At 30.6% G+C, this 24,266-nt stretch overlaps 1 protein-coding gene and 1 long non-coding RNA gene across 2 annotated transcripts; both read right to left on the bottom strand.

The window, feature by feature from the left end:
* Window positions 1-13,617: 13,617 nt before the first annotated feature.
* Window positions 13,618-14,971, bottom strand: LOC123899343. Its single transcript, XR_006805571.1, has 3 exons — window positions 14,448-14,971; window positions 14,301-14,352; window positions 13,618-13,761 (listed from the first exon to the last, which is right to left on the bottom strand). It is a non-coding gene; the product is annotated as an uncharacterized LOC123899343 (long non-coding RNA).
* Window positions 14,972-16,534: 1,563 nt separating this feature from the next.
* On the bottom strand, window positions 16,535-22,696 carry LOC123895545 (probable pectin methyltransferase QUA3). The gene is made up of 7 exons (XM_045945956.1): window positions 21,683-22,696; window positions 19,877-20,080; window positions 19,361-19,571; window positions 19,011-19,272; window positions 18,153-18,527; window positions 17,924-18,019; window positions 16,535-17,050 (listed from the first exon to the last, which is right to left on the bottom strand). Exons 1-7 carry the CDS (start codon window positions 22,121-22,123, stop codon window positions 16,843-16,845), a joined length of 1,797 nt encoding a protein of 598 aa, XP_045801912.1. The 5' UTR covers window positions 22,124-22,696; the 3' UTR covers window positions 16,535-16,842.
* Window positions 22,697-24,266: the final 1,570 nt, after the last annotated feature.

The following is a 24,266-nucleotide window of genomic DNA, read 5'->3' as shown; positions in this document are numbered from 1 at the left end:
CATTTCACCGCAGCACGTCTGAAACAACACATATTATTATTTTATTTATTTACCAATCATTAATTTTATTTTGGTACATAGATAAAATGACAAATCATTAGAAACTCTCACACACACACAAAGTGAAGAGATCGGGGATTGAACCTCGGTCACGGCGTCCGACACTAGCAATTTCGATATTTCTATCAATTGATATAGAATTTATGGACCCAATCGTTAATTTATTTAATTCATCTCTATGTCAACTATAATTCATATAATATCAACAAACATTGAAATAATGCCTAAAAACATCACATATCAATTGAGTTTTTTTTTTACGAAGTTGGTCATCATATCTTCACCAAAAAATTTAAAGCAATGAATCACTTATATGTTATTTAATCTCAATTCCTCTATTTAATGTGAGACTTTTCCTTTTTGTCAAGTAACCTGTTGTGATTGGAATAGCAGAAAAAGAGGCGAGAGAGGCTAAGGAGAGAAGTTGAATTGAAACTATCAATTTCTCTTGATTGACGATGAAAAGAAAATAAGAAGAGAGAAAGAAAAAGTCTGAACCTCGTCTTTTTTTTTATCTCTAAGAAAGAGGAGAGAAAACCCAACATTACATTATTTCCAAATTTGTCATTTTCTTTCAACTTAGTACCAACATTCAAATAAAAACTAAATCAATTTTTAGTACAATGATATTTTTGTCTTTTTTTAAATTAAATACACTTCTCTAAAAAATTTCTACTAACCGAGCTAAACTCTCAATAATATCTTACTAATCTTGTCTAAAAAAAGGAATATAATTTTAATTAAGGAGACATTTCACATCAAACAATCAAACGACTTCAGAACTTGTAAAATAAAATACTATGAACGAGTTGAACTAGTGAATGAAATTACTCCTACAATCCTACTATAAAAATGTGCTTACAAAACATGTTGATGCCGTTGGAAATTCAAACCGGAAATATAGGTCTATAGTCATGGTGGCACAGAAATAAAGGCTATGGTGGTTGAGTTTATGCCAATCAAAGACCCACAATTCCCACATGACCTTTCGTAATCAAGTTAGCCCAAAAGTTAAATGCAATGGAAATAGACAGCTTTGTTCAACCTTCATGTAAAGACTAATCTTAGATTTGACTAGAGATATCATTAATTTGTGGAGTTCAATTTTTTACAATGTTCAATATTACTATATCGTTACTTTTTTTTTTTGGTAGAATATCATTACTTTTACATTAAAGATATTGTCCCCATGGTAGAATATTAGTCCACTTCCTAATTCATTCACAATGACATCCTTATATCTTATTTGTTGAGCTCACTCTTTTTGATGTAGGAAGGACCACTAAACTTATTTTTGTTAATTGCTTGTTTCATTTTTTTTTGTTTGCATTGTATTTTATAATGCATGCATGCATGCACCCATGTTTACCTTCATGTAAATTAACTTCTGTTTTTGGTTACATAATATGATACGTGTCATTACGAAGTTTTTCATCGATGTTTATAGATGACTAATTTTTGTGGGGAGTTTGTGGGACACATAAGATAGATTCTTCACTTTCAATCGAATTTTTTTATACACAAAAGTCAAAGATCAAACTCCTTATCATTTGGACAGAGACAGCCTAACATATATGAAGGTCTGAGGCAGCTTTAAATATGAGGCATATATAATGAAGAAAAAAAAAGAAACTTTTTATAACACATAGTATTTTAGAAAAAATAGTGATTTTTCTTGATATTTTAATCAATTGATTTAGTTTTATTGACGCAATATTAATTTTGAAATTTGTAGAGTATGAGCCTTTTTATTAAGTAGTTTTTATCTTTAATTTTTGGAGGTCTAAGACGATTGTCTTGGTGGTCTTAGTCTCGGGTGAGCCCTGCATTTGGACCAATTGTTGATAATAACTTCATGTAAACTAACTATAACTCTTTTCTTATATATTAACAATTACACTTTTTATTGGATAAAATTTATATAGATCTTATCATTTTGAAAATAGCTTACATAAAGTGGTTGGACACACATAAATTTATCCAATGAAAATTATATTAAAAAAAAGTGTTAGAGTGATTTGTAACACTATGTTTTTTCTTAACTAACCTAGGAATTGCGGTGGTCGCCATTTCCATTAAGTTAGTTATCTTTTTACAGGGAGAGATAAAATCAATAAATTTTACTGTATGATTTATTTACCAAATCAATATAAAACACTTTCTTCGTTCTAAAATAAATGACTTAGGGTGTGTTTGTTTCAAGGTTTGTAATGTTATTCCTGGGAATATGAGATCTGAAATGTAACATTGCTATGTTTGTTTCAAGTTTTGAAAATTTGTTCCCAGGAATTTTTTAATCCCAGGAATGTTAATTACACATAACTTCTACACTTATTATTCCAATGCTAATAGGGTGGGAATATAACATTCTCATGGGAATAAAACTCAACTTCCTATAACTTCTCATAACTTCCCACTACCACTCCCATTTATTTGCATTTTTATTTTTTCAATTTTTTATTTTATATAAATTTTAAAAACATTCCCAGGAAATCTAAATTTTTTAACCAAACACATGAGTAGGAATGTTATTCCTGGAAATAATATTCCTAGAAATATCATTCCAAGAAATGCAATTTCATACCTTGAAACAAACACACCCTTAGTTTAACATGTCTACTACTTGTTTTGTCCTCTATCAATAAATAAAAATAAATATTAATTTATAAGATGTTTTTGAATTTATTTCAAAAAATATTTTTAAAATTTTTTTTTAAATTTTTTTACTACAATATTACATAAATATATATTAATAATCAAAATTATACATAGCCGTAAAACAAACAACTGAGAACGAACAAAATACTTAAAACGATGAAAAGATGAATAATAGAAGAGGGAAATACTATAGATAATAGGTGGATGAGAGAGTTAGAGGGAAATATTGTGAGAGATAATCCAAATGCATAGCAATTCCTTCAAAGAAACAGAAGATAGATAGAGTGGTAACAATCATGATATTAATTATGAAAGCGTTCCAAGGCTCCAGGAGCGATGATGAAGGTTTTAATAAGTCAAAACAAAATGTTCAATCATACACATTTAATGGCCGGTGTACATTGAAAAGAATTTAAAGCTCTTGTCAAAAAAAAAAAAAAAAAAAAACTCATTTAAGTCAACACACCAACTATTCCAACTACATTACACTACTTGCATCTTTGGCATCTCTGGTGGTGGCTTTGCAAAATCATGTAATTCTGGCTTTTTCTAACATGAACATGTGGTTCATGTGATGCATTATGCACAAGGCTTGAATAACGTTATGACGAATACGAATTTTACAAAATCGATCGTTGGATTGAAAGATTATATCATATAGATCATCCATATAAATTTTTAGAAAAATTGAAAATAATTTGATATGTTATTGAAATCCATCAAAATTAACGGTTTATGAGTTTTATTAAATACTGTTAATTTAGATGAATCTCAATAAAATATCAAATAATTTTCAATTTTTCAAAAAATTTCTATGTATGATCTATATGATATAATCTTTCATTCCAATAATCGATTTTATAAAATTTGTATTCGTTATAATGTTATCCGAGACTTGTGCATGATGCACCACATGAACCACTTGTTTATATGTTAGGCTTGGCCAAGGAAGACTTTTACTTTTGAACTCAAAATATACACACAAAAATTTATATTTATTTCCTCTAAAAAATTTAGTAGAGCTTAAACTCCAAATTTCCAAGTTAAAGACCTCTCTTTTTGTTTGTAATATTCCTCAATGTTGACATTGTACACATATATTTAATTCATGTAGCCACTGCAAGAATTATGCATAATATTTTTAGGAGAGGCAACTATCAACCAGCCATGTCTTTACAGATGACATTAATATACCAACTCCTTCATTTATTTTTTTGGCTATATATATGCACCTGTGTAAGTTATGATTGTGAGGTAGTCATGCATATAGAAGTCCTCATTCATTATTCATAGTCATTACATATAGGTGAGTGCTAGGTTGCATTCCCATTTAGGTGTGCTAGTTACCTTCTCCTGATGTGGCACCACTTAAAATTGACCATGTGGACTTTATTGACTATTTATTTTATACATTAAATTTTGTTTTGCATATTTAAACTTATAGTTTTTGTTATTTGCATAATCCCCCACTTTGAATTAATAATATCTCATATTTCCAAATAAAATTAAATAAATTTATCTTTGAAAGAAATCCAAAATCTCACGTTCAACAATCTACAATTAGTGTTCTTGTTCTTCAATGGATCCCAAAAATTACTGTTTCTCAACTCCCCAGTCTTTCCAAACATGTTTCTCCATCCCCCAATCTTCCCAAATCCACGCCTCCACTGCCACCACCATCGATTTCTGGGACGGTGATGAATTCGAAGGTCTTCCCCTTGAACAACAGCCTGACCTTCACTTTCCAATTGAGATTTTTGATGTTAAAAAAAAAAGATTTTGAGATGTATTTAAATCTGAGATTTAAGGTATTCATCATTGAAAATGAGTTTGAAAATCATATAGAGAATGATTTCCGATGGTGCATGTGATTTTAAACATTGATTTTAGTGTTAAAATACTCAGATTTGGTCGGATCTTACTTGGGTCATCGGGTTGTATCACAACCCGGCTGGAGGTTGAAGACAACCAGATTTTGTTTTAAAAAAAAATATTTCATGCATGTCAATATATTTTTCTTCATTGAAACATAGAACAAAGAATACTGATATGGTAGAGCGGTTGGGATTCTAGGCTTTTATTTGAAGGACGGCAGTTCGAATCCCAGTTAGGATTTTTTTTGGTTAAAATTATTACTTTTGAAAAAGTTAAGATAAAAGAACAATGTTTCAAAAAATAAGTATAAAAGAACAAAAAAACCCACCTTCAGTGGATTCGAACAGCTGAGATAGAAAGCATAGATAAGAATACAACAACACCAATTGTGCTACTTTTTCATGTAGGTATATGTTAAGTCTTTTATTATGTATACTAATACAGTTAGCAAAATTATAATAAATTTTGAGATATAATGCACATTTAATTATCATATATAGTATAAGTCATATATTTAATACATGGACCTAAGTTTTTGGCGATTTTTACAAGACTTATGTTTTTACTAATATATTAATAAGGTAGCCTAGTTTTTCATAATTTTTACATTATCTATATTTATATTCATATATTAATATGAAGACCGTACCTAAAGTTTTTTGGTGATGGTTTTACCATTGCTCTTTTTCTTTTCTTTTTTTATCAAATATTATATCCTTTCTATTTTTTTATCTTTTAATCTACTTTTCAATAAATTACTATTTCATGTTACCAAGTGAAGAGCGGCAACATTGCGACTCCCTTTTAACTAAAGCACTATAATTTGACTGAAGATCATACCCCGGTTTAACCCAAAACACTATTAATCCTTAGTCTCCGACTGATGATTATATTTCGGTTGAAGTTAACGACTTAAAAATTATACTTTATATGTTAATAGTACATCAGTTGAAACGAAATATAATTCACAATTAAATTATACTCCGGAGTACTTTATATTTAAATTTTACTTTAATTATTTGATTTTTAGGATATTAACTTCAACTCAAGTATAATCGTAAGACGAATTATGCTTTATTTTTAAATTTGTATTTATTTAAATATTTTTTAAGTCATTAACTTCAACCGAACTATAATCTTATGTCAAAATAAATTTTATTTATATTATTTTTATGTCATTAACTACAACAAGAATAAAACATTCAATCAAAGACTATGACTAATAGTTATTCGGTTAAATCGGAATATAATCTTAAGTCAAATTTTACTGTATTTTTAAACTTTAGATTATTTAATTAATTTTCAAGTCATTAAAGCGGATAATCTTAAGTGAAATTTTACTTTATTTTAAAATTTAAATTTATATTTGTAATTTTAAGTAATTAATATCAACAGGCATATAACCATCAGTCAAAAATTAGGGTTAATATTGTTTCGGTTGAACCAGAGAATAATCTACTTCTAATATAATAAAATTGATTAGGCTAAATTACACTTTTGGCCCCTTAACTTTCACAAAATTGAGGTTTTGCAAAAGAGGCTAAACATAGGGGGCCAAAAGTGCTATTATAAAAGTTGGGGGGCCAAAGTTGCAAGTTTGTGAAAGTTAGGGGGCCAAAAATACAATTTACCCAATTGATTACTATCAAATTTACTAATTTTTCCTTATCAGTTTTAATAATATTCCAAATTTTGACTTAGATAATATTTTATTCTCAGTCAAAGACTATGGTTTGAATTAGATCAAAGTCTTTGGGATGATAGTAGTTTAGTTGAACTTGAGTATAATGTTAAGTCAAAATTATACTTAATTTTTATAATTTTTAATTCATTAACTTCAATTGGAGTATTAATCTTAGTCTAATACTAGTGTTAACGGTGCTTCGGCTAAAAAAAGTATAACTCTCAGTTAAAGATTATGATTTTGGATTTTTTTTTTTTCTTTCACCCTCTGATTCCTAGGGGAAGGGGGCCTTAGTAGTCAAGAGTTCGGAGCGAGTTCTGGCATCAAGTGGTTTCAATCCGCTCCCAAATGCAGTTGTGGGGGATCAAACCGTGGTCCTCCCTACCAAGTTCAGTGCCAATCACCACCGAACCAACTAACATTTGGTGGTTTTCGAAATAATTTTAGTTAAATTAATGATGTTGCGGCTACTCCGTAATCATTTAAAATTATATAAATCGTATTTACATTTAATCCAAAATAGTTAAATTGAATAAACAGGAAGCAATTAATAATATTCCATATATAACGTATTAATTGTTAATATATAGATAATCATACATATATGTACTAAGTGAAACGTTTTATAGGATAATGTCCTATTCAAATGGTTAAGTTATCTGCTTAATATGTTTAGGACCCGTGTTCAAATCCAGGTTTTATCCAAATTGCTTATTTTTTCTTCTTTTTTTTTTCTGTATTTTCTAGGTGTTTATTAAAAAAAAAAAAATTAACAAAAATGTCAGGGACGGGAATTGAACCCGCAACGCGCTTTTTAAAGGAACAACACTTCAGCCACAACGACACAGGAATAAGTTTTGCCTTTGTTTGCGTTATATGATATATATAAAATCTGAATTGATAAAAATACTAAATTAATTGCATCGCCTTCAACCTTCAGTCGGGTCACATCGACCCGTTTACAGACCCGCGAAACCAGCACCAAACCCGAAAGTTGCAGCACATTTAAATGTCGAAAATAATAATTAATTATCCAGAAGCATCACAAAAACTATTTACAATACATTTATGATTTTAGTTTTGATTCAAATAGTGTAAAACAAAAACCTGGGTTTTAGATCTGAATGCTTACAAAGAGGGAACTCAACAATTTGAATGCTCACAAAAATAAAACGAAGAAGAAGATTATGGATTTTAGATATGAGTTTCTCTCAAGTTTTGAGCTTGTTTATGCCTCGTTTGAGTTGATGCCAAATTTTAACAGGATATTGAGGAAGAGATGAAGAACAATGATGTTGTGATTTTTTTTAGTTGTATTGTGATGTTGTTTTAATTAATTTTTACAATAATAATTTAAATTAATAAACAATATAAAGATTGGGCCAATTGTGAAAATAATAAAAGTATATAGAACATTTTATAAAATAATAATTAAAAGTGTGAGAGAGAAATAATCCAGTTGTCCAATTTTAATTGGATCCACATCAGGTGTGCTGTTTGCACACCTCTTTGTGAATGTAACCTAGAAAAAACCTTACATATACTATCAAAAAGTAGAAGTTCCTTTCTACCAAAAAAATAGAGTAAATGTTCCACCACCTAATAAATCTGAAATATTAACTTGTATTTTAAGGCTGACATTAGATAAGAAACTAAAAATCAAGTGTTTTCTTGAAAATTATATAGTACTCAATATATAGGATACATATTAGTATAACCTTAAATAAACTATGAGAAGTGTTGTATGTAGCGAAGAAATACTTACAAAAAATCACAACAATTTACGTGTACAGATCATAAATGATTGAAAAAAAATTAGCCGATTGTTTGACTGGTGTCACATTTGTCGAGATTCTTTCGCGATGCTAAAATTTGTTGTATATAGCATTTTCCATAAATATGATATTTCAGAGTTTTTCCTTTATCTTTGGTAAGAGAAAGTCTCAACTCCTCCTCACTCGAATTAATTTCTGTTGCGGGTTTTTTCTTTTTCTTAATCATTTCATTTTCAAGAAAATGAAATTCTAATAATAATTTAGAATTACAAAAAAAAGAAGGTAAATTAGACACTAGGTTAAACCTAATTATGCAACTATCTTATATATATTCATATTAGACAGTTTTAAGATCATATTGATGAGCATCTCCTTTCATCATAACCTTAATTAGACAATGAAATGAATATGTTGATCGACTAGTAAAAATAAAATAGTGCTTTCTCTGGTGTCACATTGAAGGTTTGGAAGCATCGTCCATATCAACTTGTTTGTTTTGATCTTTCCTTTTCATCCCATAAACAAACAACTATATTTTTATTTTATTTTTTATCAGGTAGTCTAGCGGCTTTAAATGAGATTGTAGGGATGATTTATTATTATGTAAAATTAACATAATTCTAAAATAAATTCTGAAATTGAAAATCTTCGTGAAAGAACTTTGTCATCCATTTGCCCTATCTAATTCAAAAGATTCATCTTTTCAATTGCGCAAATAAAATACTCAGTTCACATCAAATATTAAAAAAATTTGATTATATTAATTCATACAAATTATTTTAAGGATCAAATGCACTTTTATTTTACGGATCAAATGCACTTATAAAATGACTAATATGATAAAATAAATGTTATTTTGAAACTTCCTTAGTATCATATCATGAATCAAAAGGTTTAAGGGCAAACTACAATTTTAGTTTCGTGAAATGTAAGTCGTTGTCATATTGATATATGAATGTATCAAAATTGTAAATATATTTCTAGTGCTTTTTTTGTTAGTAATTTTTATGGATTAAATTGATTAAGGAAAAATATATTTTAAGAACCAAATTGATTACCTAATAACATATTTGAGATCAAAATAACTAATAAAAAAGACGTTCACTTATCTAATTGCAATTTCAATACATTCAGATATGAATTTGATAGTGAGATACACTTTCATAGACCAAAATGATTATTTGCCCGAATGTTTAGACACACTCCCTTATATATGAACTTAAATGTTCAAACAACCAACAAATTAAATGAGAGGGTCACACCACACGCTCCAAACATGGGCTCTGCCTTGTAGGACACTTCCCCTGCAATTTTGCAAGCTTTCCATTCTTAACTACATTATACACTTTCTCATTTCTGCAATACACACATCACTTGAATTTATCTACACTTGTCTCTAGTAGTAACTAGGAATTGGATATAATAAGTGAAGTACTTTCCCCCACAACCAATCATATAATATAAGAAGCTACAATAATTTTTTGAAATTATTTTCTTTTGGTTTTAAATTTTTTTGGTGTTTGCAAAATCTGAAACACTGCAAACCTGCTCTTTCATTAATTTATTTCTAGCTTTCAAGTACTCAACTGAATTTTAGGATCTTGTTTCCAAGATATAATTAATATACAGCATTGTCATACGTTAATCATGTCAAAATAAAGAGAAATAATTGTCCCGCGAGGCCGATATGTTTTATCTTGAAATTCATATTGATCGTAATCTTTAATATTCTCCTCGTTTTATTATAAGTGTCTTATTTGAGTTGTACACGATTTCAGCTGACATGGATATCGGTAAGTGATTTTGGATTTTCATTATCCTGCGAGGCCGCAATGTTTTATCTTGAAATTCAAATTGATAGTAATCTTTAATATTCTCCTCGTTTTATTATAAGTGTCTCATTTGAGTTGTACATGGTTTCATCGGACATAGATATCGTTTTGCAAGCGTCCTTCGGACTTCTAATTATAACCCCCTCGTAGCATTGGATGCGAGTGTGTAAATAGTAAAAACTGGGGGGGGGGGGGGGAGTTCGCATTCTAGGATGCGAACCTTATAAAATTTAATATTTTTGTATCTCTCACCCTTCCGTCACCCCTGTTTTACAAGGTTAGCTACTTAAGTAGCGAACTCAGGATGCAAACTATTTTTTTTTCCAGATTTTGCGCCCTCTAAGTTTACTACTTAAGTAAATTTCGAGGATGCGCGAGAGCAACCAGGGGCACGAAAACAAAAAGTCTTATTTATACTAATAAACTTTATGAAACTGGCCCGTCAGTCCCAACTAAATTGGATTAAAGCCCAATAAACTAACAAGTAGAAAAAGGCGCGGATAATATTAAGATGGCTGCTCTTTTCCCATGTTGCATTGTTCACACTAGAAAAAACATTATCGAAAATTATTTTTTAGTAAAATTTACACTCCCAAAAAATATCTTCCAATAGATGCAAAAATGGGGAGACTTTGATCAACTTAACAAGATGAAGAGCAAAGCATCTAATAATAACAACTAAAATATATTTGTCTAACTAATTAGTCCCGCGTCAAAAAAAAAAAAAAAAAAACTAATTAGTCCCCGCGAGCATAACTTAGTTGATAGGGACATTGCTTGTAATATGTGAAACCGGGGTCAGAACTCTGGTACTCTCATTTATTCACCTTAAAAATGTGGAATTATAGCAACCGGACTACTTAACCAAAAAAAAATAAAATAAATTAAATATATTAAAAAAAAAAAAAAAACTATTATCCAATATCCCCTGTTGGAGCACATATATACATTTAGTAATCCCAACTTGAAAATAAGATTGTGAAGTTTTCTTGCACGCCGCCTGTCGATCTGTAAATAGCGACGGTGTAAAATCTTGAAAAGTTCATGTTAGAGGGTGTTTTTCCCTCTCAAATTTCTTATTTTTATAACGGCTGCTACTTAAGAAACGGAAAGGTAAAATAAGAAACAATAAAAACAAGCGAGAAGTACAAGGGAAACCAAAAGAAACTCTCCAGAGTGGAGTGCGTTGTACGGGTTTGATTAGAATGTTTTAAAAAAAAAAGTTGCGTTTTATAATAAATTGTATTAAAAATGATAATTTTTTTAGATGTGTTGAATTATTCTTCGATTATAAAAGTGACTTTTAAAATATTTTAAATTTTTTTTCTCCATTCAAGTGAATCTATAATATATATAGATAGATAAAAATTGTTTTAAACACAGACAATGTGTCATTCAGGTGTATATAGAAATTATTAGAAGTGCATTCGATTAGTGTATTATATTAAAAATTTGTTTTATTAATCTTGTTTTTTCTGGGTTTAATTTATATATCTTCAAATTAGTGTAATTTTTATTTTAATGTATTTTTTGTTTTTATGAAAATACAGTGGATCATTTTAATACATTCTTTATATCTACCATTCTCTGTAGCTCTCTATCTTTATCTTAATTATACTTCAATCTCATCATTATTTTATATGAAAAAAATGGTTGATACTTGTCTTGACATTTAATTTATAAGAAGAAGATGACATGTTAATTAATCGTAAATTATTTTGAAGTATTAATTTTTTTTATACTTTAAAGAGGCTTTTTATATTAGACTAAATATTCAAAGAACTTTCGAAACAACTTTGTCATGCATGTGTAGTGTAAATAGTATTTTATAGGGTTATTAAATATATTTTTAATCCTCTAAATATATTTCAAATTAAAGTCAAAACACTATTAAAATGAAAGATGTAATCTTCATATCAAAGTCGCAATATTACCAAAACATTTCATTGTCATTCCGCTTGAATAAATTTGTCATATCGCTGATCAAACAAAACGATGAGATTATGAGTTTGCTAAGCATGCGAAAGGATACTGCACTGAAAATGAATATCTTATTCATTTTAATTTTGATCGGTTTGATATTATTTTGGCAGCTTACGATTCACATCATGAATTCACATCGACTTATCATAAAGAAAAAAACTTTGTCATAAAGACATACTATAGTATAGTCTACTAATATATTTTTAAGGATCGACATCGACTTATATCCACTATCCTCTCTATGTTTCTCGCATTTTCTCTCTCGATTCACTATAATTTGTCAAATTTTATATTAGAGCTAGAATTCAAAAGAACATTTTTAATAAAAGAATATATTTTTTAAAAGAGAAAAGAAATCATACATGTTCTAATATTCTTCAGATAAATATGGGATTTTATCTTAAACGTCTAGCATTTATAATCCTCAATTCATAATATCTTTTTCTTTTTTCCTTATGAATTTGATAAAATAAAAATAAAAAACACACAATGAATAAATATGGCTAATGATATCAACTTAATATAAAGAATATGTAAGAGCAGAGTTATCCTTTCAATTATACTAATAAGTAATCACCACTAACTCTTATTTTCCCTCAATTAATTGGTAACAATCATTTGTTATTCTTAAACATTGTCTCTTTTATTTCTACTTCGTTTAAAAAATATATTATACTATTTAATAATTATCTTAAAAATAACAAACTTAAAAAGCGATTTAACAATATTTGGATAAACAACGAAAATAGCTAAAACTACAAAAAAACAAAAAGTAATATTGTTAGGCAATTTTTTATTTTTTTTAAAAAAAAACCATAAACTAATTAAAGGGAAATTTATTAGGTATATCCAGCACAAATAAAAAGAAAATCAAACAAACCTTTACTCAAAAATTAAAAGATGTAGTCTTGTAAAGATGACACATAAGTACAATATGTTAAGGAAACATAGGAGTTGTATATAACATGCATTGCAACAATGTCTCACTCGTTGAATATGAAGAAGAAAAAAAAAAGACACAATGAGATTACAAAATTTTAGAAAATTACTATTTTTCTACGATAAAACTAATAACTCTTCCAAGCTTCAAATATAAATTTCAGATGCCCATATATGTATGAGGAGTGATTGTACATAAAGGTTTGACACTCAAAATAAGTACACAAAAAACAACATTAAAAGGGTTATCTTTCACCTTTCATAATTTTTTTTTATACTGCTCGTTTGTAAACACTATAATTTTATTTTATTTGTTATGAGATGAAACACTATGATTTATGAGATTGCTTTTAGCATATATAATGACTAATAGAATGAGAAAGGGTGGAAATTTTTTGTAACTTAAGCTTAATTACATTAATATTAGAGATTAATTTATTATACAGAAAAAGAGAAAGTGAGAAGATTTTCTACAAACCAAAAGAGTTACAACATAAAAGCTCACATCATACAAAACACAGATACAATTGTTTCTCCTCTACATATAGTAAACAATTACCGGACTATATAAGAGAAATTGATAAGATTTTTTCTACAAATCAAGAGAGTTACTACATCATAAAAGTTGACACTATCCAACTCATACATACAATTGCCAACCCTCTACATAGCAAACAATTATTATCATTAATCTTATCTTTTCATCATACATATACATGTCATCTATCTAGCTCAATCCAAAGAAGTTTGAAAAAAGGTTTGGAATTAAATTAATTCCACAACAATATATCAAATTTTACAATTGTACAACTATATTTTTTAATTTTATGACAGCTTACTAAAGTTCCCGATGGCATAACTTGTATCCAAACATGCATCTGTCACTTCAAGCTTAAATGTTACCCTTTATATGTTGCGGTAGCAATCAACCACTCCATTTGCACGCCTCAAAAAGCTACACCAAACACAAATTGGTAGGTGCTTAAATTAAAAGAGTAATATCATACGCTGATTATTATGAAAAAAGGACACAAAATGAAAATACAAATCTTTGATTATTATTCTCCTTCTGCAATACACACACCTCTCAAATTGAAAGTCCACAAACCCATATCTAGCAAGAGATTGTTCATAAGGCACATATATATATAGTCAATTAATGTCACGTTTTAATTTTTTGTGGGAATTGAAAGGCTAAGAAGATTTTTTTATAGGAAAATAGTAAAAAATTGCTAATATTAAAAGAGTGTACTGTTTCAAAAAAATGACAACTTTTCATATGATTTAGGCCATAAAAGTTAATGAGAAAATTATTTGGGAGTTACAAACATGAAGGAAACATAAGAGTATACACAATAACAATGCATATGAAAAAATATGAGTTTGTAGAGATGACACATAAGCATAAGAGTTTTTGTAGAGATGACACAGCAAAACAAAGTTTGCTTTACAATTATATATATATATATTTGCCACTTCAAGGTTAAATGTTACCCTTTATATGTTGCGGTAGCAATCGACCACTCTATTTGCACGCCTCAGAAAGCTACACCAAATATGAATTGGTTAGTGCTTAAATTAAAAGAGGAACTTCATACGTTGATTATTATGAAAAAAAGGACACAAAACGAAAATACAAACCTTTGATTATTATTCTCCTTCTGGAATACACACACCTCTCAAATTGAAAGTCCACAAACTCATATCTACCAAGAAATTGTTCATAAGGCACATATATATATAGTCAATTAATGTCATGTTTTAATTTTTTGTGGGAATTGAAAGGCTAAGAAGATTTTTTGATAGGAAAATAGCAAAAGATTACTAATATTAAAAGAGTGTACCGTTTCAAAAAATTTACAACTTTTCATATGATTTAGGCCATAAAAATTAATGAGAAAGTTATTTGGGAGTTACAAACATGAAGGAAACATAAGAGTATATACAATGACAATGTATATGAAAAAATATGAGTTTTGTAGAGATGACACATAAGCATAAGAGTTTTTGTAGAGATGACACATCAGCAAAAAAAAAAAAAGTTTGCGTTACAATTATATTTTTTCTCTTATAATTTGGGACAAAAAAATGGGCTTTTTTCCTTTATAATTTGGGACGGAGGGAGTATTTCAAAGATAGTCAAATATTCAAATCTATCCATAAAAGTATTTTAAAAGAAATTAAGCACAAAATCATGAAAATTGAATAGAGCAATAGCAAACACATATGATAAAAATATTCAAGAAGGCATGACATTGTGACACAATAGGACTTTTCTACGTTGATTGAGATACAAATGACGAATTTGTGTTCTGCAAACACATAAAAAAATAACTCAAGATATAAAAAATAAACGAAGTGCAATATTTATTCAATTACCTCTTTTTTTTTCTTCTAACATTGATCGAGACACAAAAAAACAAATTGAGAGCAAAATTAAAAAAAGAAAAGAAAAAAAGAGTAGCAATCTAAGAAAACAATATGAATAGTCAAAACATGTGTCAAGAGTAAGAAAAATAACAAAAACTATCAAACATAATTGGATACCATTGAAAATTGTTTGGAGAAAATGATGACTATCCAAAACAAAATTTATACCAAAATTAGTGAGCTTGTGTATTGCTTATAGAGTCCACCGTCTGATACAATTTTATTTATATATATACTATAATAAGGAAGAAAACGTCAACTTAAAATTTAATTATTGTGTCATGTGTACTATTACTCTTTGACTCCATGTATTCTTTTCTAATTATTGTTGTTGGTTTTTGTTTATGAAATTTATTGGTTGTTACATAACTTCTCATGTGCCACCGAAAGAAGATATAAGTGGTTGCCTTAAATTTTTCCATTTAATCAGTTATGCGTTTTTTTTTTAACATCAATCAAGTAATGTGCAATGAGCTTACAAAAAAAAAAAATTAATGTGTAATGAAAAATGACACATAAACATCAACTCTTGCTTAGAAAAAAGAAAAAAATGAGGAGCTTTGTTAGGCTGCCACATCAGCAAAAAAAAGTTTGCTTTACAATTATATATATATATATAGATAGATAGATAGATGTAAAAGCGTAACGGTTAGTCCAATACAACATTAACTAGTTTTATCATATCAATAATTTTACTATTAGTTTCTTTGATTCTAAGGAGAAATGACTGGAATGAGATAATGAATAGTTAAGGGTATTATAGGATAACAAATAATTCCATAAAAAATGGAAAAAAAATTGATTGTCTTTGATTTGTGTAAATAACCTTAAAAAAACAACTAAAAGAGAATAAATGAAGTATATTTTAATTTACATTTTTTATTTAAATAGTTTTTTTTTTTTCATATTTTATAAATTGGTAAACTTTCCTTTGACACTATTTTATTAGATTAGATTCCAAATTTTTGTATTTTAGATTATATTATATAAAAATTAATGAGAAAACTCAAATCATGATGTCAAACTAGCTTACCTATACTATGCAATATGGTGGTTTCAAACATATTGGAGTGATTGACAACTTGGTTCCACCAACATTGGAGTTAGTTGATAGAGCTCCTCCAAGGGGTTTTGTTAAATGCAATATGGATGAATCTCACCATAAATCTTCTGGTAGTTCATCATGGCAGCTTGATTCGAATCATGGTAACAATCAATCATCGAAAACACAGCTATTGATTCAATGTATCGATTCAAAATCACGGTAATAATTATTTATGAAGAGAACACCTATTAAATAGCCAAACAATAATTGTTTTTCAATGAATAAGTAATAATTATAAATATAAGCATTGAATTACAAGTTATCCTCCTTATATCTAAAGACAATATAACTAACATAGGCTTGTGCCTTTCATATAAATCTTCACAAAGTCATCACAGATTTTTCCATTTCTCTCATATCCTAACTTTACTTTCTCATTGTATACAACATGAACAAGAAGGGAAACCACATCCCTTTGATGCATATAATAGATTAACTTCAAAACCAACATCTTCGAAGTAAATTTTACCTTGGTTACATAGCTGTGTTAGTGGATGTGAATTAGAGAGTCCAGAAGGTCTTGGTTGCAACTAGGATTTTCTCTCTGCCTTGTGATTCCGGCTCTTTATCATATATAGTAGGTTTCCACCTCACGGCATGAGCAACACGAGCTACTTTCTCAATTACTTCAGGGGTATCCCTCACAATAACGGTGCCTTCTGGCCGCAACATTCGATCTATTTCGACCATCAAATCAATGAGGTTACATCTGCAATTGAAGCCGATAAGAAATAGGGTGAGCTCTTGTTTATGTGAGAGAAAAAAAGAAGTAATCATCTGAGAATTGTATACAGGAAGCTTTGAAAGTTGAGATTAAATATCTATATACTCCCTCCGATCCTATATATAAGAGAAAGTTTACTTTTTAGATACATTAAGAATCTAATGTATTTAATTCATAATATGGTCTAGATACATTAGATTCTTAATGAATCTAAAAAGTAAACTGTCTCTTATATATAGGACCGGAGGGAGTATTAAGAGTGAAACCGGCAATGTAGGAAAATCATTAATTCAGACTAGTACTGTATTTCTTATCAATCTCAGTGAACAAGTATGTCTTTCAGTGATGGAATATTCAAGCTAATGCCCAGTTTGGATAAACAGCTTAATCAAACAATTATAGCATAATTGTTTATCTATAAGCTATTTCTATAACAAATATTAAAACAAAGTCAAACCGTTTTCATACAAGTTATAAGCTATTTTCATTAACTATTTGGAGAGCTTTTGGAAATAAGCTGAAAACAGCTTATGCACATATCATAAGTTCTCTCAAGCTGTATCACAAATACTAATACTGTCAATAGATAACTTCAAATAAGTCAATCTAAACAAGCCCCAAGTTGAAAAAGTGGACCATCAATTTTACATTTACATATGAATATGTAAACAAAGCATTCAAAATGTACATTTATATGCTATATGAAACAGAAGTACAAGGCATTCATTACAGATCTAACGCACGAAATTAAGCACCGAAATTTCAAATTGGTCTTTACAATCATATCATAATCCTCCCTAAGAAGTCCAAGACCAATATGGTGACATCAAATTAGAATTTTATTTAGCATAAAATTACCTGCTTTTGCCAGAGGCTGGATCTTTTATAAGTGATTCAATGCTGGTGACGTGGATCAGGTCATAGGAGCGAGGATATGTTGAGAAAGGTTCACACCTGGGAACAGCAAATGGAAAACTTAGATCCATAGTATTATGCAGTGGTAAAAAAGGTTTTTCTTAAAAGCATGGTCCTATAAAAGTCTAAAACAAGTCAAAGGTAAAGTCTTCACATTTCAGGTAAAACCTACCAATCATGATAGACTCCAATAAGACCTCTGTCAAAGATCACGTCAAGAGTGGATGGCTTGCGAGATGGAACTACATTCATTACCCAAACAGGATCAGATTTTAGTGCTGCTGCAAAACCTCCAAAGAATGCATTCATGTCCATGACATTCCGTACAGCTGGAGTTCCCAACTTTGTGTTTAGAGTATTTTTATAGTGTGCAACCCTCCTTAACCACCGCCTAGTGTCAGCATCATATACATCAGCGACGTTTTTCAGGAGTGTTGACCTAGGTGGCTGAGCAGTTAGCCTGTCTGGCCACTTAGGAATTGTACCAACAGCATATTCCCCTTTCACAGAAGATATCCTACTAACACATTTCTTCAATTTGAAGTACCTGCAAAATAGATCATATTAATTTTGGAAGTCCCGAGTAACTACAATGAGAAAGTTTTTATTCAGTTTATATATTGGGTCTAATTCAACTTTGCAAAGCCGACTTTTAAACACTTTTCATGCCATACATTTTTTCAATGCGGGATTTGAATTTTTGCCTATACACCCCCCTCACGTTCAACACTATTAGGTTTGGTGGGTAGTCTACATAGATCTTGGATAGAATTTGATACTATATCTTAAAATTTGTGTTGCCTGAATGGATAGGGCAAGTTACCATATTAGGTTTTTATAGTCCGTAAACAAATACTAAAATAGGTTTCACCCGAGGGATATTCTTATTAGGTCTATATGATGCATAAATTCTTAGCAAGCATAAAGATTTATATCTTATCAGTGTTGAACATGGAAAAATGTGAAGCAAAAATAGTAAGAACTAAGAGGGAAAATGAGCTCGAACTAGCAATAGCGTAGTGGAAATTACCAAGCAGAATTGGGATCATCTGATTCATCACATAACTCAAGACCGAATTCATTTTGGTTGGGGAGACATGAATCCCCTGCTGGCTTCTTCCAGATGACAGTGTTGCCATCTACGGCAATCAGTTCATAACACAAAGATCTTGCCACACTCTGGAGATCAGACCACTCTTTATCTTGTTTAGGCCACTGGACAGGTGGACCAGATACGACTAGATATCCACCAGGGCGAAGTAACCTATCCACTTCAAGGAAATAAGTTGCATCTGCAAGGCACAGTTTCCACATTAGGGCGGCAACGTCTATTAAGAAATTTGCAAAATATGAAAAGGAGCGCTGCAATGAAGAACTTACTGTAGGCTGTAAAAGGAATTAAACATCGAGAACAATGGACTAAGTCAAATCCATATGCAGGAAATGGAAGTCTGCGAGTACCAAGCATGGCAACAAAAGCTGGTATTCCTCTTTCAAGAGCAAATTGTATCTGTGATTTGTGTGAATCCCTTGGAGCAAAAGACATCGTTAAAATGTTTTGTGATAGTAAAAATCCTCCAAAACTTGCAACCTGTAAAACATGAGAAATATTTTCAGTTGCACATTAAACAATAATAAGGTTAAATATATTTTTAGTCGCTATAATTATCTTGAATTTTGTTTTTAGTCCATATATACCCCCACTTTTCAGTCCCTAAAAATTTTACAAAATTGCATGCTTCTAGTCCCTAATGAGGGACTAAAACTAAAAGCATTTAGTTTTGTGATCTGCAGAGACTACAAATGAAAAATGTAAATTTTATAGGGACTAAAAACATATATGACCCTAAATTCTATCTATAAATGTCTGTAAAGCACACAGGAAATAGCTCTTACCCCACAGCCCATATCCAGAGCAGTCCTGAGAACACCGCCATTCATTGGAATGTATTGACCAAGTTTTTCGATATACTGCTCTGCTCCATCTGGAAACATTGTGCCACCTCCAGGGAATATAAAGTGCGGACCATCAAGTTTCATCCATCCCTGGTGACCTTTCCTGTCAGCAATCTTGTTGTGCGGCATGTTGCTGTGCCATATCTACAGAGGATTATTAGAGCTTTTAGACCGATGGTTCACTAAAGAAAAACATAGAAAATATTTACACTATTGTATGACATAAGGTTGAAGTGCCTCATCGTAAATAAAAACAGAATGTTAATGGAGGATCTTCAAATAATCAGGATCTGCTAAAGTTACTAGTTATTCACGGCCTTGTATAGGTAATTTAGGGCCTATTTGCTTTTAAGATATTTTTTTCCCTCTTTAAATTACCAAACAGAATGCTATTTTATTTTCACTTTTATCCTTCTTTTTCATGATTTGTATACAAAATAGCAAAAACATTCAAAAATTATGTTTGACATTTCCTAAAACACTATTTAGAAACAGAAAAACAAGCTACAAAAGAAAATGAATTTTTTGTGATAAAAAATGAATATAAGAAATAAAAACATGGAATGTTTCGTCAAATCAAACAGGCCTTACTTTACTTAACTTTTGTCTCCTCATTTCTCTCCAACTTTTCCTACTCTTCTATCACACTTTTCTCATTTTACACTACATTTTTTTTTTTTGAAAAAGATTTTACACTACATCCTAATAGCTGCAAGCCTCCTTTAATGACAAACTCAAACATATTCCAACAAAAAGGTCTTTTCTGAGACATATTATGCCCTATTTCAGAGACAAATATTTTTGTCCTAGATTCTTGAAACAAAAGTCTTAGGGTCAAGGTTACCCCAAAACTTTACAGACACAAAATTCAAACAAATCATTCAGAACACCAATTACCTATAAAATGACTTTCATTTGTCAAATGATCCTAATACAGACGTTATCAGTTATCAACTGTCAAACACCAAAAGCATAACATAACACAATTACTTTCCCGTTGGACAAAGGCACATCAAATCAAAACTTCACATTAACGACAAGGGTATGGACCCAGAACTCAGAAGTATCTTATAATGCAATCACTATCTTTTTTACTCAAACTCCAAAATCCTATATATAAATGACGAATTCTAGATGCTAACATGTTAAAGCTGAACTAATAATCACATACTAGAAAACTCACAAACAGATAGTTCCATACCAAACTTAAAACCCTAAAAAAAACCAATTTCCTATCTTCCAAAACCATATTGAGTAGTTAACACTCAACATACTAGCTAGTTCCCTATGCAAAAAGCAAGCACAAAGCACCAAAATTCAAACAAACAAACAAAAGAATTCGCTAATTCACCAACACTCCTGCACTTCTTGAGCATCTAAAACAATCTCATCATGCATAACCTATGCAGCACTGAAAGTTCATAATCATATTAAAGACATGTCTACTGTCTCACATGTGTCCAACACAACACATGTGATTACATTCACTCACTTCCATTTTCATCGATATGTTTGGATGCAAGATTTTGGAGGACAAAAGGAGGACTTATTTTTCTCTTCTAAATTAAGAAAGCTATAAAGATGTTCTTAAAAATGAATTAAGTATGAGTATGATTGAAATGTTATATCCAAAACATAGATTTAACCCTGCAAAACACTTCCTTCCCCTCCAAAGCCACATCCAAACATGCCCTTAAATTATTACTTGTGCCTAAAGTATCAGTTTATATGCTTCATAGTTCATACCTTATGCAAACTCTCAGGCCACTGCACCGAAACCTTATAGCCACTAGGCGGAGGAACAAGGCAAAGAGGTGTATTCTCGAGCGGCGGACAATGTCTCTCTCTATAATAATTCATCTCTCTACTAAGCTGACTATTTAGCCTTGGATCCTCACAAGGCATATGATCCACTGCATCAGCAGGACATGCCTCAATAACTCGAGGCTGTCCTGTCTCAATAGCCGCCAACAGACGCAGACGCTGCTGTGGATCAGAGCCTGACATCAGCAGCGTCTGTCTACCTGAGGCGGCCATAGAATCCCCAAGTGGGGTATATACAAGAACAAAAAACAGAAACACTAAGCCGAAAAACGCAGCGGATATAAGGTCTAAAAGCCTCCATTGACGAGGGTTGTAGTTTATGCTGCTAGTTCGCTTTGAAGCTGGAAGATTTACATGACCCATTTGAGAATTAAGCTGGATCTGATCAAATTAGTTTCTTGGGGTTGGGTTTTGATGCATTTTGTGGGTAAAAATTGATGCTTTATGGTGAAATAGGAAAAAAAAATTGGTGGGTCAGAAAATGGAGTAAGATTTATTGAGAAGTGTTGAGAGATTTTTAGAAGATGAAGGATCTGAGATATTGTTTGTGCTTGCATGTAATAATAAAACAGGTTTTTTTGTTTGTTGATGACAGTGGTGAATTTTGTAGATTGGAAGATATATAGAGATTAGATTAGATTCTGAAGCAAGTAAAATAACAGAGTACTGCTATAGTAGTAAGAAGTAAATTATTAATACTATATTATTTTAAATTTGTGTTGAATAAGAATTGAATTTGTTGACGGTGGGAGTAAAATACTCGTAAGTTAAGTTGCAGTGGCACTGACTGTGTGGAGAAGAGAAGAAGATTTAGTTTGAAGGAAGAGACTGGGTGGGCCGGTGGGGTGTGGAAGTGAAGTGGAATCCTATCGTGATTAGGTAAATGCTCACAGTCACAGTCTGACTGTAATAGCGCGTCATTATTTACTTCCTCCCAACTTTTTAAAAATATATATCCATAAAAATATAATTGTTCCTTTCTTCATAAGAAAATAAATTGTTACTTCTTCACAAGTCAATTGGCAATCAAAATTATTAGGATGATGTTATGATTGGAGTTTGAATCTCGGCTCCCTCGTATATGTATATGAGAACCAAAAATGAATTGGTGTGATAAGGATATTTGGGGCAATTAAACAGCAAATGCGGGTCGATTCCTGACACCTGCATATTGAAAGAATTTAGTTGGGAGAGAGAATTGATTTTTTTCCCAGAATATACCCCTACCCCTCTCTTATTTCCCGTAATACCCCCCTCTCAATTATTTCCCGTAATACACCTCTCAGGAGACAAAATCTGACGACGCAGCAGGGGGGAAGGGTAGCGCCATTCAGAATGGCTCCATTGCCTTTGGGTAGCGCCATTCTAAATGGCTCCATTGACCAAGGCTAATTTATTTTGTCTTTTTCCTGTCGGGTCTGCATGCGCATGGGAGGGAGAGAATAACCGGGATAGTAAGCATTTTCTAAATTTTCATTGAAACGTTGAGTTCCCGGTGATTCAAATGGTTGGTCGTCGAAAATGAAAATTCCGCGTAAATGAAAATTTTGCGAAAACGAAAATTCCGCGAAAATGAAAATTCCGCGTAAATGAAAATTCCGCGAAATTTTCATTTTCGCAGAATTTTCATTTTCGACGACCAACCATTTGAATCACCGGGAACTCAACGTTTCAATGAAAATTTAGAAAATGCTTACTATCCCGGTTATTCTCTCCCTCCCATGCGCATGCAGACCCGACAGGAAAAAGACAAAATAAATTAGTCTTGGTCAATGGAGCCATTCAGAATGGCGCTACCCAAAGGCAATGGAGCCATTCTGAATGGCGCTACCCTTCCCCCCTGCTGCGTCGTCAGATTTTGTCTCCTGAGAGGTGTATTACGGGAAATAATTTTGAGAGGGGGGTATTACGGGAAATAAGAGGGGGGTAGGGGTATATTTTGGGAAAAAAATCGAGAGAATTCACCTTGTGTATTCCATAAATTCTTCAATAGAGATTAATCACCATTAATGATAGTGAAAACTTCGTATCTATATCATGGTAGTAATCAAAATAGAAAATATGAAATCAGTTTTTTCATTTATTTATTTATTTTTTAATTTTATTTAATAAAAGATTGATTTTTTTCTTCATTTTAATAAATAAATAAACTTCAAGAGTTTTTTTTAACACCGAGTTTGAGTTTTGCTAATATTTTTATAGAGAGGTAAATGTAAATTCTTTTATAATGTTTTTCGAGTTCAAAAGTCTTCCTACTAGGACACCATCCTCTTACTCTAAATTCATCAAAGTTGCTTGAGTTATTTGTCACATAAAATTTAAGCAATTTACACAAATTTATTCCAACGGTGGTAACATAATACTCCAATATACTAAATAGTGACGTTGCTAACATGTATCGAAGAAAATATAGTATTATTTAATTGTCAAGTTCTCACATTTTTTTAGTTGCTTCTTCAAGCAAGATTGCTTCAATATAAGCAATGTATCTTTCCATGTAGGCACA

The sequence above is a fragment of the Trifolium pratense genome, linkage group LG7 (genome assembly GCF_020283565.1).
Source record: "Trifolium pratense cultivar HEN17-A07 linkage group LG7, ARS_RC_1.1, whole genome shotgun sequence".
NCBI lineage: Eukaryota > Viridiplantae > Streptophyta > Magnoliopsida > Fabales > Fabaceae > Trifolium > Trifolium pratense.
The sequence above is the reverse complement of the archived record's forward strand: the minus strand, read 5'-3'. Positions and strand labels throughout refer to the sequence as shown.